The 13,437-nt window shown below is 41.7% G+C and overlaps 1 protein-coding gene across 4 annotated transcripts in view; it reads left to right on the top strand.

Moving 5' to 3' along the window:
• USP32 (ubiquitin specific peptidase 32) overlaps nt 1-13,437 on the top strand; it is an 83,591-nt gene that overhangs the window by 13,254 nt on the left and 56,900 nt on the right. For all 4 annotated transcript variants that reach the window (XM_064165875.1, XM_064165876.1, XM_064165878.1 and 1 more), the window contains exon 2: nt 9,426-9,553. In XM_064165875.1, the coding sequence (XP_064021945.1) occupies nt 9,426-9,553 (128 nt within the window). The remainder of the gene's footprint in view (nt 1-9,425; nt 9,554-13,437) is intronic.

The raw sequence follows: 13,437 nt of genomic DNA on the forward strand, positions 1-13,437 counted from the left end.
TCTTCATAGGAAATTATAGGCAAGCAACATAAACTCTGGAGAAGCATTAGGAGAAAATAGTAGTGAAAAGGAAAGAAAAGTGATGAATATGGAGGGTAGAAACTGGGCGAAGATTATGGCTGTGCTCAGGTGAAGGCAGGCATCCCAGGCAGAGTGCATTCCTCCAGGGCTTCCATAACTCCTGACTGATTTGTGTCCAAGTTTCTGTCTCCTGGTGATGAGTTCAGTGTCCCTGGTGCTGTTGCTGGACGATGGCTTATGCTCTGTGTTGAGAACTGCTTCAAACTTGGACTTCCACCTCTTTTCCTTGTACTTCTCTGTACTGTCCCATGCCTGGCTGTGCTGGTCAGCTTGCTGGGTGAGTTTTCTCTTCTTCGGGATTAGAATCATAGAATCAATCAGGTTGGAAGAGACCTCCAAGATCATCCAGTCCAACCTATCACCCAGCCCTATACAATCAACCAGACCATGGCACTAAGTGCCTCATCCAGTCTTTTCTTGAACACCTTCAGGGAGGGTGACTCCACCACCTCCCTGAGCAGCCCATTCCAATGCAAATCACTCGATCTGGAAAGAACTTCATCCTAATATCCAGCCTATACTTCCCCTGGCACAACTTGAGACTCTATCCCTTTGTTCTGTTGCCTGAGAGAAGAGACCAACCCCACCTGGCTACAACCTCCCTTCAGGTAGTTGTAGCAATAATTTATTCAGAGCATTCAGAGTAGTAGCAGCACCCCATCTTGAAGAGGCATAAGTGATCTGATGTGGCTGAGAAAGGTAGCATCTTGCCATTATTCAGGGCTAGAATGAGTTTACCAGCTCTTTGAAGGCAGTAATTACTTTTGTCCTTAATATTGCAATCTGTTGCACTGAAATTTGCGACTATCCGTATGGTAAAAGTTATTTCAATGCTCTGCAGAGGCTGCTGAGTTCTCAGATTATCCTGGCTTTCTGCTGTGGCTCACAGAGCTGGACTGGTAAGCATCTAAAAACTAGGCTCCTTTAATTCCCGAGAATATAAAATGTAGCCAATAAGATCTAAATGCTCAGATGGTGGGAGGATTATTTCACTGTTGGGGCTATTGTGTAGCAATTCCTATCCACACCAGTGTTTTGGGGAGGGTTGCAGCAGAACATGGACTGATGAGCTTTGCTGCAAGCAAACATAATCCAAATAGCAACGTGACAGTGTGTGCCCTGATGGAGGTACTTTACAGATGGATAAAATAGGCTAGTAATACTTAATGGCATTCTTCTTGAGGATGGGAACTGTGAGAAGTAAGCTCTTTGAAGATTAAAAGCGTCACATAAATGCTAAGTATTCATGTTAGAGAAAATTGGCAAATCCTATTGTACTAACTAAATCTTCTGCTCTCTGCACACAAGATGTTAAACCTCTGATAGGCATTATGGTGAGAGCTAACAGAACCAAGGAAAGCTTTGTCCACAGCATGAACCACTACTACCAAAAAACCCCCAAGGACTAGGTGGGGAGGGGGAAAAACCCAAACAATTGGATCGAATGCTTCATTTGGAGTATTTTTACATACCAGAACTGTACACTTTCTGCTCTTGGTAAATGTCTTGCTAAGGCTGTGAAGTCTTTAGTGAGCTGCACTGTGGAATTTGGATGGTGTAATTTCTGATACTCTGGTTAGGAAATATTCCTTAGGAGTAATTTTTGGTGGTTTTTTTTGTTTGACTGGTTGGGGTTTTTTTAGCATTTGTCTGTGTTTTCCCTCTAAATATTCCCAAGTGAATTCCTTTTTTGAGGCAGGACCAGGTGGGTGTGGAGGTTGCCTTATTAGCCGTAGCTGATTCATTTATCTCAGTTGTATCTTGCAGCTCTTTCTTCCTATTTGGGGTCGTTCCCAACTATATTTTATATTCACTTGCAAATTTCACCTCTTCGAAGCTTTTTAGTAATTGCTTTGGTTCTTGACAACTTCATAACCGCAGCCATTAAGTCACAATAAAGACTAATGAAAAAAGTAATAAAATCTCCATGTATAACTAGGATGAAGATTCCTGGGGGAAATATTGAGCAAGTGATTACAGGGAAGATAATTGTCTGGTTAGAGAATTATATGCCCTGTGAATTTGATAGTGAACCTGTAAAATTGTCACTTAAAAATCAAAATATTAGAATTATTAAAAGCCAAAGCTGGAGGTCAGGAAGAGCTTGAGGCAGGTGAATTTTGCTTCCTTTCCAAAGGATGATCAAGTTGTCTGTGTTATTAAAATTCAGGTTTGGTTATTTTTAGTAAAGGATAAATGCAGTCTTATGCTGATGGTTGCAAATTATTGCTTGCTCTGTATACTTGAGATCTGCAGGGCTGCTGGTTGGGGTTTGTGTTCTGTTGTGGTTTTATGTTATTAAGGCACTGGCACAGCGAGGTGGTTGTCAGCCAGTGGTGACATTGGAAATTCAGGGGTTTGTGTGTTTCTAGAGGATGATGGACATTTTGGTGCTTAAAGTTCTGAGGGTAAGTACCACTAGATAAATTGTAAGATACTTTAGTCAAATGAGCTCAAACTTTCTTGACCCCTCACCTTAACTGAACTTTTTATCCTCTCTGTTTTTTGCTTCCTGTTTATGCTGTAATTTGTTTCCTGGTTTGGTTTTCAGCATTGCTGACACCCTGTGGTCTTCTGCCTTGATTTGGCTTTTTCTTTTTTTTTGCTAGTCACCTGTAAAGTAGTAGAATAAATAATTTATTTTCATGTAGCTGAAGGAAGTCTTTTGAGACCTCAAGATTTTTTTTATCAGCTTTTTGGTGCTGTTACTGCTGCTCATACTAATGGAAATGATGACTTGCATGTTACTTCTGTGACTCTGGTGTAAGCAGAGGTTGCCAAATCACTGAGAGGTTTTCAGCAGCCACTGCCTTAATAAGATGAAAGGAAAGAAAACAGATACACACGTTGTTTGTGTCCACTTTGTTATAATTAAGTTAATTGGCTGTCAGTTTATAGTAGCCATGGCAGATTAACTCCACCTACCCTCAGTTAAGCTACTGGGATTCTGCCCTTTTCACTGATTAAAGCAGCTCTTTGGTAGTAGCTTCTAGTACTTTTAACAGAGCATCTTAGATCATTTCCCAACCATCTGTCTGATGTAGACCAGAATTTATTTTCGTGGTAGGATTGAGACAGCTAAGACAAGAGGAGGTTAAGTATCTCTTGCCTGAATGTCTCAGGTGGTATCCCGACAGTTCAAATGCTGTTTTTATTCCTGTTGTCTACTGCAGCAGACAATTGTATGCTTTTGAAAGCTACATTTTGTATCTCATTCTGCACCCAGCATTTCAGCTCCTTCTGCTGGGATTTAAAGGGTAGATGAAGCAGCGTGGTGAAGGAAGGTACTTTTAGTGGCTGCTTTGGCGTTCCTACTAAATAGCAATTTAAAGTGTCAGTATTGTGCTCGCACGTGTCATGGGTAAGGTATATAGTAATTATGTGTTATAAGCTGTGATAAATCCATTAAGCCTGGCTAACCACTTCTTTTAACCTTTAGACAGGCTCCCTTCCAAATGAATATTTGTTTCCTACAATGCTGAGCATTCACGTGGGAGCTGCTGCATCCTAAGCAGCAGTGCTCGCTCGTAAATTTCCTTCTTGTTTCTCTTCAGTGCTTCTGTAAATCTTTAAACTTCTCTGCAAGGGCGTCGGAGAGGGGCCACAGGCTGAAAGATGACTTACTTTGGGTCGTTGCTTTAGGTGTGAGCGAGCTACCGGTGCCAAGCAGAGGCACTTCTAGAGTTTTGCCCTCGCAGATTCACAGATTGCATCAAGTTGGAAGGGACTCTCAAAGATCATCTAGTCCAATCCCTCTGCACTCAGCAGGGACACCTCCTACTAGATCAGGCTGCCCAGGGTCACATGGAGTCTGAGCTTGAATGTCTCCAGGAGCTGGACATCAAAGACCTCTCTGGGCAACCCATTCCAGTGTCTCACCACCCTCATTGTGTGGAACTTCCGCCTGATGTCAAACCTAAATCTCCCCTGTGCCACTTCCAAACCATTGCCTCTTGTCCTGTCACTGAAAGCCTTTCTGAACAGTCCCTGCCCAGCCTTCCTGTAGTTCCCCTCCATGTACTGAAATGGAGCCTTCTTTTCTCCAGGCTGAACAGCTCTGGTTCATCAGCTTCATCAAACAAGCACAAATATCAATATTTGGTGTATTTAGTTCTGCAGCCATATTTTTATGATGACTCTTACTGAATGTCACTAGCAGCCTTGTAACAGTAGAGTAACTTTTGCTGAGGCAAGTGTTTGCTTCCCTGCTAGCTGAGTTTTGCAGGGGTGTTTGTTGTCTAAAGTTGTCCTGTCCTTTTCTGCCTGACCTTTGAAATGACAGAGGCTGTGCTGCACGTTGAACCATACATTACTCACGCTACATTTTAAAGCTCCAAGATAAAGACAAGGAGGTGGGGGTGGGATTTAGTGCTACAGGATGTGGAAAGAAAAGAAACTTGCTAAAATGAATAGAGAATGTGTCTGCAAAACCTGCCAAACCCTGTTCTAAGGGTTGATTTCCTCCAGCTTAGTGTACTTTGACTGAATTTAAGGTACATTTAAAGATGTTTCTTTAACATTATAGAATGTTTAAGCAAAAAGACTTCAGCTGCTTGAAGAGAAACTGTAGCATATAAATGTTGGGGTTATCTACACTGTTTGGGCTACAGTCTTTGTGTAAAACAGTTTTCAATTTGGAAAGTTGTTGATGGAGCACATGTAAATATTAGAGCACTTGAGCACTAACAGTAAATGCTTTGGGTAATTAACTTTGTTTTTACCTTGGTTTAGTTGTAGGGAGTCACTTCAGCTGTGTTCCCTGCCTTTCTTTTTCAAGTGGAACATTAAATCCCATGGCCTCAATGTGGGTATCTAACATCATTATTCTACAGAAACCCACTGTATTTTTTTGCTGAGGTAGATTCCCTGCAGCTCTGTTTCTATCATTGACACATTTGGTGAGGATCCCCTCTGAAATTCAGGTCAGCTTCATAGGGGTGGCAAAATAAGGTTTAAATCTAGAGCTGGGCATCTGGGCTTGCGTAGTTTGAGCTTCAGATCCAGTTTGATCCTAAAAGGAGAACTCCAGGATGACTCACTGGGATGAATGCAGAGCAGAGTGGTTTCCAGGGCTGAACAGGACTAGACCAATCATTACCTGGACAGATGTGGATTTAAAATCCATATAAACAGCATTAAGTTTAAGTAACACTATTAAACTAAAAATATCCTCGGCAGTTGGATGAGCTGAGAGTTGGTTACAATTACTGTGAGCTGAGGTGACACTTTCAGCTGAGGTGGCATGGTTTCATTTAAACTTTATTAAACAAGCTGGAGCTCAAATATTCCCTGGGGAGTTGGATGCAGCACTAATCTTCTGTTAAACTGAAATCTTTAACTTTGTTGGAAGCCATCCAGCGAAGGCAGCACCGAGGAGTTGGTATTAATAAAGTTACGAAGACAGAACAACGTAGTCTGTAACTTCTCCTTTTGTGGAATAGATCTTTCTTTTTAGACAGATGATCTTTTTAAGAACTAGAATACAGTGTCTAACTACTGAAACTGTGTTGTTTTGAATTAGAAGCTTAGAATAAAAAGTTAGCTTCTACAGTGTTGAAATGTAAAGAATGGGAGAGGTGTGTGTGAAATTGCCTTGCTTTCTCTGCAATAAAACTGGGTTTGTGGCACCTGTTATTGGTAGGAGTGATGTGCAGATGGTTTTTACTGCCATCATCTTATTTTGGGAAGTCTAACACGTTGTGGTTTTCACTGTCAGGTTATGAATGCAGCAACGGAGTATCCCATAGTGTGGTGTCTGTCTTGAGCGTCTTGTGAGAGCAGCTTGTGAATGGTCTTTTCTTGAGGTGCTTGCAGACAGCTGTCTGCTGAAAGGGTTTGGTAAGGTGGTGCCTTTGGAAAAAGTGAATTAGCTTACTGAAGGAGCTTAAGTCAGTGTAGAAAACAGGGTTGTGAACCACATTTATGGCAGAAAGTGGGATTAAAAATAGCTCCATGGTCATGGAGCCAGACTGGCTTGGGTTAAAAGGAAACTTAGAGATCATCTAGTTCCAACCCTCTGCCTTGAGCAGGGATGACACCTGCTAGACCATGTTGCTCAAGGCTTCATCCAAGCTGGCTGTGGTCTGTGATGCTTGCTGTGTAGGACCTGTGGTTTTGAGTGGGGAAAAAGGTAACTCTTGGGTATGTGATATGTTCTTATTTTTTATACTACTATACTTATATTGCTTCTAGAAATGGTACATTTATAATATCACACAGTATCACAGTATAATGTGAGGCTTAGTCTTGTTTCTTCTCAACACATCATCACATCACCTCTGTGCTGTATCACTGCTACTTGGATGTTGGGATTTAGTATTGGAGTATTTTGTTTGTCTTCCAGACTCAGAGTAGACATTGCTAATATCTTTGATTTATACTCTGCCCATTTCAGTAGAACTTTCATGCGCCTCCATCTAAATGTATAATGAACTTACTTTTATATAGCTTTGCAAATGATGTTAAAAGGCTAGCATCAGTCATTTTAATGTGTCCTGGGGAAGGAATGGAATTACCTTTCCTGTAATTCTGTGACCTGTTTGGAAGTTTCTGTTAGCAAATAGTAATTGTAAGTGGTCTCCAGTACTAGTAACTTACTTTGCAAATGCAGCATGGACTGGCAAAATCATTTTTCTGCAATTAAATGATATATTGAAAGTTCTTTTTAAAGGTCTTCTTCCCAGCCTTCTCTTCACCTTCAGTAGGAGTCCAGTCACTTCTGCCTTTCCACAAGAGATGCATGTGTGCAATTTTCCTACTCTTCAGCACTGCCAGAAGCACACACTTGGCAGTGGAAGGTGCTCACAAAACACCCATGACTGCTTCCTGCAGTGCTCTTGGGAGAACTCTGCACTCCTGAGCACCACTTGGACTGCTCATCACTCTGCTTGCCATCTTCACTCGTGATCCAGCCTCCGCTGTCCAGCAAAGCTGTGAAGCAGCAGCTCTGCAAGGTTTAGCACACGAAATACTGTTCTCTGCAGTTCTGCCACCGCAGAGGTGCTTCGGTTTCAGTGGCTCTTAGAAACACATAACTTATTTGGTGCACTTAGGGATGTAAGGTGATCCAGAAAATATCTCTGGAGTGCTCAATATGGCCTACAAATTAATTTCTGTTAATACAGGTATTCTCAGAACGGAATTGTCAGTACAGTTCATGATCGTGAGAGTGCTTGTCCAACTAAAATCACTTTATAGTTCATCCTATTACACATGGTTCACATTTACTGGATAAATAAAATCTTCTATTAAAGCAGTAATTGGAAGTTTGACATGGCTGAGGGCTGTTGTATTTCTTTTAATTAGTCCTAGCAAGCAGACAGTGCACAAATGTAACTCATCAAGCTTGCGCTTGTGCTCCTTCTGAGAGCTGCTGCTGCTGCACTAAGTGAGCTCAGCAGTGAGGGCAGCTGGAAGGTGACTGGATTGTGAGAACCTCCTCTGCCCAGGGACTTGTGGGTGTGGCAGGAATGCAGCACTGAGCCAGAATCACTAAGTGGTAGGGGCTGGAAAGGACCTCTGGAGATTAAGTCCAACACCCTGCCAAGGCAGGTTCACCTAGAGCAGGTCACACAGGAACATGTCCAGCTGGGCTTTGAAAGTCTCCAGACTCCACCACCTCTCTGGGTAGCCTGTTCCAGTGCTCCATCACCCTTAAATTAGAGAAGTTTCTTCTCATATTTAGATGGAACTTCCTACGTTCAGGCCGGTGCCTATTACCCCTTGTCCTACCTGCTTTAGCCGTCTCAAGGTTTTACTCCTGAACTATATGATGGGGAGTTGTGACATTTAAACACCACAGAGGGCAGGTTACAGTATTCTAGCAGCCTTCTGCCATCTAATTAAAGTGTGATTGTTTTACTAAAAGGAGATCTGATGATGATAACTTGAACATGTCTTAGCCTGATCCGTGTTAATGGCTAACACCAGTCCTGTGTGGCTCACACTTTAAAGTTCATTTCTTAGATACTTTGATTTTATTTTTTTGCTGCTTTAAAGTACCCAGACTTTATAATGAAACTGTAAAAGAAACATAACCTGGTTTCTGTTTTACACATGGTTAAGTCACTAATTTGCTTTAATATTAACCAGGATTAAAATTAGGGAGGAGTGTTTCAGTGTGACTTCAGAAATTATTTTTCTTTTGATGAATGAATTAATTGAATCAGAGAATTTTAAAGAGCACTGGTTTGGCTCTCAAGTTTTTTTTTATTTTGGCTGACAAAAAGCTTGACAGGCTTTTGGCCATGTCAGTGTTGTTTCTGCCTGGCATGTTATATCAGGGGAAGGAAAATGCCTTGCTATAAATACAGTGGAGCAGCTATCGTGTACAGCGTTGTTTCTTCTGGCTCTCAGATGGTAAATAGCTCTTTCTGCTCGCCATGGGAACTTCCATGTGATCCAGGTCCTGGCCTCTTACTCACTGCAGCTTGACTTTTGACTCAGGGCTTGTTTAGTTCAACCAGATAGTTCACTTTTTGAACACTTTGCTAGAAAGTTACTTTATGCTGTAAGACTTGCAAGCAGGGACTGCTTTTCAGGAAGCTTATGTGCAAGTATAAATGGGATGTCATCAGGCTTCACATTTATGGGTTGTGAACAAGTTGGAGCAGGTTTTAGCTGGCAAGCAGAGTGTGCAGGAAAATCTTAGGTGAAGAGTTACATTGAGTTGCTGTTAATTCATGCTTCACTGTTATGAGCATGTAAGTGGTGATTAAATATTTATTTTTTCATATGGAGAAAGATAGGCCAGTTACTAGATGAAGCTTCTTTGGGTGCTCTGTTGGCTACAGATCATTTCTCTGCCTTACATGCATGCCAAATTAATCAGCTGGCTGTCCTACTGTCCTTTCGTGTGACAAAAATGGTGACAAAATGTGGTTTGATCCATATCATCAGCCTGGATCAGCAGGAATAAAGCCATGGGTGGGACTGCTGGGAGAGGAGACAGAGGAGCATCACCTAGTTTCCTCCAATGAAGTCTCCTTTTCTAGGCTTCATCTTGCTGTCATCTTCTGCAACCCTTTCCCTCCATCTCTTCATCAGCTATGCTGGTTTAAAAGGAATTACAATACACTATTGTAGTCAGAGAAAAGTTAGGCAGTGAACTGTTGTGTTGATTGATACTCAGTTAAGGTCTGCTTCACCTCCATTTTTTTTGGTAAGATCTCATATTCTAGCAGTCAGATTTTCGTACTGTCTAGGTGAAGTCGTGCATTTAATTTCTTATCTTTTGATCATAAAGGTAAATGTAAGGATTTGGAGATCCCTTAAGTTATTACATTTCTGTGACATCTTTGTTCACCAAATCTTTTTTTTTCCTTCTGTTTTCTCCCTTAACACAGTTACAGACATAGAGCTAAAGCGGCTGAAAGATGCTTTCAAGAGAACTTGTGGACTCTCCTATTACATGACTCAACAGTGCTTCATCAGGGAAGTTCTTGGTGATGGAGTCCCTCCAAAAGTTGCTGAGGTAATCTTGCTGGTTTCTGGGGGAGGCACATTCATGTGTGTACAGATACAAGGGTTTTTTCATACACCATCACAGTGTACATTCTCTGTGTGGAGATAATGTTCCAGACCTGTCAGTGATGTGTTGCATGACTGAGCTGTTGATTCCAACCCAACTAATAGCTGGCAGATGACTTTGAAGTGAACCTGAATATCCAGGAGGAAGTAAAAGCTTGGCAAGATGCAGCTCTCCCTGTGGCCATTACAGCAGGATTGTATTTACTCTGGAGATGAGCTTCCTTTTGCTTTCCCTGGATTGTTTTGGTTTTCTTTTTCACTTCGCTTTTAAAAGCACAAATTAATCTTTACAAGCTCTTAAAAATGATTTTATATATAATAAGTGTACAAATTTTATGTGTAATAAATGTACAAGTTAATTGAAAAATAGGCAAAATGAACACACATACTTCATGGGCATGAATAGTGTATGTCTATGTAGGAATAGTGTATGTCTGGTATAGGTGATCCTGCTCTGGCAGAGGGGTTAGACAAGATGATCTTTTGAGGTCCCTTCCAGCACCTAACCTTCTGTGATATCTGAAAAGACTTAGTAGCATCCTGGACCTGTGAGTTTTTAAACTCATCATTTTCTGACATGGTGTTACCCCTGCCCTGAGAGAGAAATTCAAATATAGTTGGCAGAGAAGATCAGCCAGACCTTTCAGATGATATCTTCCTCCACATGATTTCTAATCACAGCTGCTATTCCTTTTGTCTTTGGTGTTATTGACCTCACAGGCAGTGTCCAAGTCTCCTGGTTTTATTTAGGTAATGTGAGAAGTGAAGTGTGCATTGCAGAAAGTTTAACACTCTGGCAAGGGGTTATTTTTTTTAAAGCTTAATCTTTTCTGCCTCATTTTTTTTTCTACTTTTCCTAAGTGTTACTAATGAGGATGATGTCATTTGCCTCTGTAATATAGTTGTCAGTTTGATTTTTATATGGAGATTCAAGCACTTAATATGGGAAAAACTGCAGTGTGTGTTAGCACCATCACATCAAAAGGAGGTTTAGGATTTGCCCATAGCTTAAAGCATGACTGAAGATGAGCCAGCAGTGTGCCCAGGTGGCCAAGAGAGCCAATGGCATCCTGGCCTGCATCAGGAACAGTGTGGCCAGTAGGACAAGGGAGGTTTTTTTGCCCCTGTACTCAGCACTGGTCAGGCCACACCTTGAGTACTGTGTCCAGTTCTGGACTCCTGAAATCAAGAGAGATGTTGAGGTGCTGGAAGGTGTCCAGAGAAGGGCAACAAGGCTGGTGGAGGGCCTGGAACAGAAACCCTATGAGGAGAGGCTGAGGGAGCTGGGGTTGTTTAGCCTGGAAAAGAGGAGGCTCAGGGGTGACCTCATTGCTGTTTACAACTACCTGAAGGGAGGTTGTAGCCAGGTGGGATTGGTCTCTTCTGCCAGGCAACCAGCAACAGAACAAGGGGACACAGTCTCAAGTTGTGCTGGGGGAAGTATAGGCTGGGTTTTAGGAGGAAGTTGTTGCCAGAGAGAGTGATTTGCATTGGAATGGGCTGCCCAGGGAGGTGGTGGAGTCACCATCCCTGGAGGTTTTCAAGAAAAGACTGGATATGAGGCACTTAGAATCATAGAATCAACCAGGTTGGAAGAGACCTCCAAGATCATCCAGTCCAACCTAGCACCCAGCCCTATCCAATCAACTAGACCACGGCACTAAGTGCCTCATCCAGTCTTTTCTTGAATACCCCCAGGGACTTAGTGCCATGGTCTAGTTGACTGGATAGGGTTGGGTGCTAGGTTGGACTGGATGAGCTTGAAGGTCTCTTCCAACCTGGTTGATTCTGTGATTCTATGTGTTCAGTAGTCATTGCTGTGTCTGATTTGACTGTTCAGATTTTTACATTATGGCTTGGTTTTGATCCCTTTTATGCCAATATTAAGCATTAAATGACTGGTTTGGATGAAGTAAACTTTGGGTCACAAATAGAGACTCCATTCTTTTTAGATGTGTGTGTGCTGGCTACATTCTACCTTAAACTGTCCTTACAATGACCACCAAAATTGTGTCTTTCTCTCTTAACACTCATTACAGTTATATTGCAGGTTTTGGGTTCCAGTGGGTGAAATAAAATTCATAGAAGCATCGTAATTGGATTTTGATGTCATCTCATTAAAACTGGCACTCTGACATCTCAACATTCTAGTACCAATTACTGTGTACTTCTAGCATTTATGTTATTATTTTATATATATATTATAGCAGTAGTCACATCTATTAGATTGAGCACTGTAAATCTGGACAGAATTTGGATTTGATTCTGCTTGTACCATGAAGAGATGCTCTGTAATTCCTGGCTTCAGGATGTGGAAAGGCAGGCAAAGTCATTAGGCAGCTTAAAACCTTGTTTTGAGTTTTCAGCCATTCAATCATTAAAATTGATCGTTTTGATCCTCAGATTGCAGGGCTGTCTTTGCATGGTTTGCATAATAGTTTTTCATAACTGAGTAGTGATGCCATCAGGAATTCATGAGAAGGAAACAGAGTTTTACAACAGGGACATAGAGCACTGAGCTGAAGCCAGTGGAGCTCTGGTCAGACAACTTACGTGTTTGTTGTGCACGTGGAGCGCACTTTTGCGATGCTCAGGGCAGAAATGTTCTAGAAGGATCTCTTGGAAGAAGGGGGTTGAAGGGATTAATTAAATGAGATTCAGATATGTGCTGTTGGCATTGTTTGAATTGCAGGAAAGCTGGTCAGGTGGTGAGGTGCATGCACACAGCATTTATTTTTACATCTGAGGGAATAATGTGGTTGCTGTGTGCAGATGTGGGCACCTTGGTAGAAGGAATATTGTTCAGAGGGGGTGGAAGGACAAAATGCTGATAATATTTCCAGAAAGTGTTTTTAATACCTTTGTATTTCAGACTGAGGAGGGGAAGAATGTTGAGAAAGGACCTAACTTCAGCCTGTGAGTCATGTAAATGACTAATGAGATTAAACCTTTTATATATATACCTACAGATGAGACAGTTTATACACAGCACTCTGTGATACTTATTAGGTAGTTCGGTGTCAGTGCATTTATTTTTTTCTTCTCTCCAAGTGTGACTAATTGGTTAAGAAGCTGTAGTTCAAGTAATGCAAAGAGAAGAGGGACAGTGCCAACAGAAACATGAAGGACATGTTGAGGGGGCAGCCACAAGAACACAGGCTTCTCAAGTACAGAGAGAAAAGAGGGATCACAAGGATAGAATCAGGAAGGAATCCAGGACGTACTATACTCTAGAGAAAGGAGCCAAAAGAATGCTTTGAGCATCCTGTCCTGCTCTTCTAGCAGGCTGACTGGAGTGTAGGGGCACAGGCCTTGAAGGGAACACTTTGTGTAGAATGAGATTTTTTTTTTTTACAGAATAGGAACCATTTTGTTACACTCTTCAGTTACCCATGAAACATGACATGTCACACTTAGATTTGATAAAAAAAATCTGTCTGTCTACCATATAATTGCATTACATTTTACATTCTGTAGTGTCAATTGCATTAATACTGTCTGGGTGTGGCTATTCTAAGTAAAGCTGCAACAGCATTAAGTCATTTTAGAAAATACAAACTTGCATCATATTTTCATGCTGCCTCTTACTGACTTTTATAGGGTACTTGGACTCAATGATCTTAAAAGGTCTTTTCCAACCCACATGATTCTTTACAGTGAGAATAGTGAGATAATGGAATAGGTTGCCCAGGGAGGTTGTGCATGCTCCCTCCCTGGGGGTGTTCAAGGCCAGATTGGATGAGGCCTGGAGCAACCTGGGCTAGTTCCATGGCAGTGGGTTGGAACTGGATGATCTTTAAGGTCCCTTCCAATCCTAATCATTCTATG

This window comes from Pogoniulus pusillus, chromosome 27 (assembly GCF_015220805.1).
Source record: "Pogoniulus pusillus isolate bPogPus1 chromosome 27, bPogPus1.pri, whole genome shotgun sequence".
Classification (NCBI taxonomy): Eukaryota; Metazoa; Chordata; class Aves; order Piciformes; family Lybiidae; genus Pogoniulus; species Pogoniulus pusillus.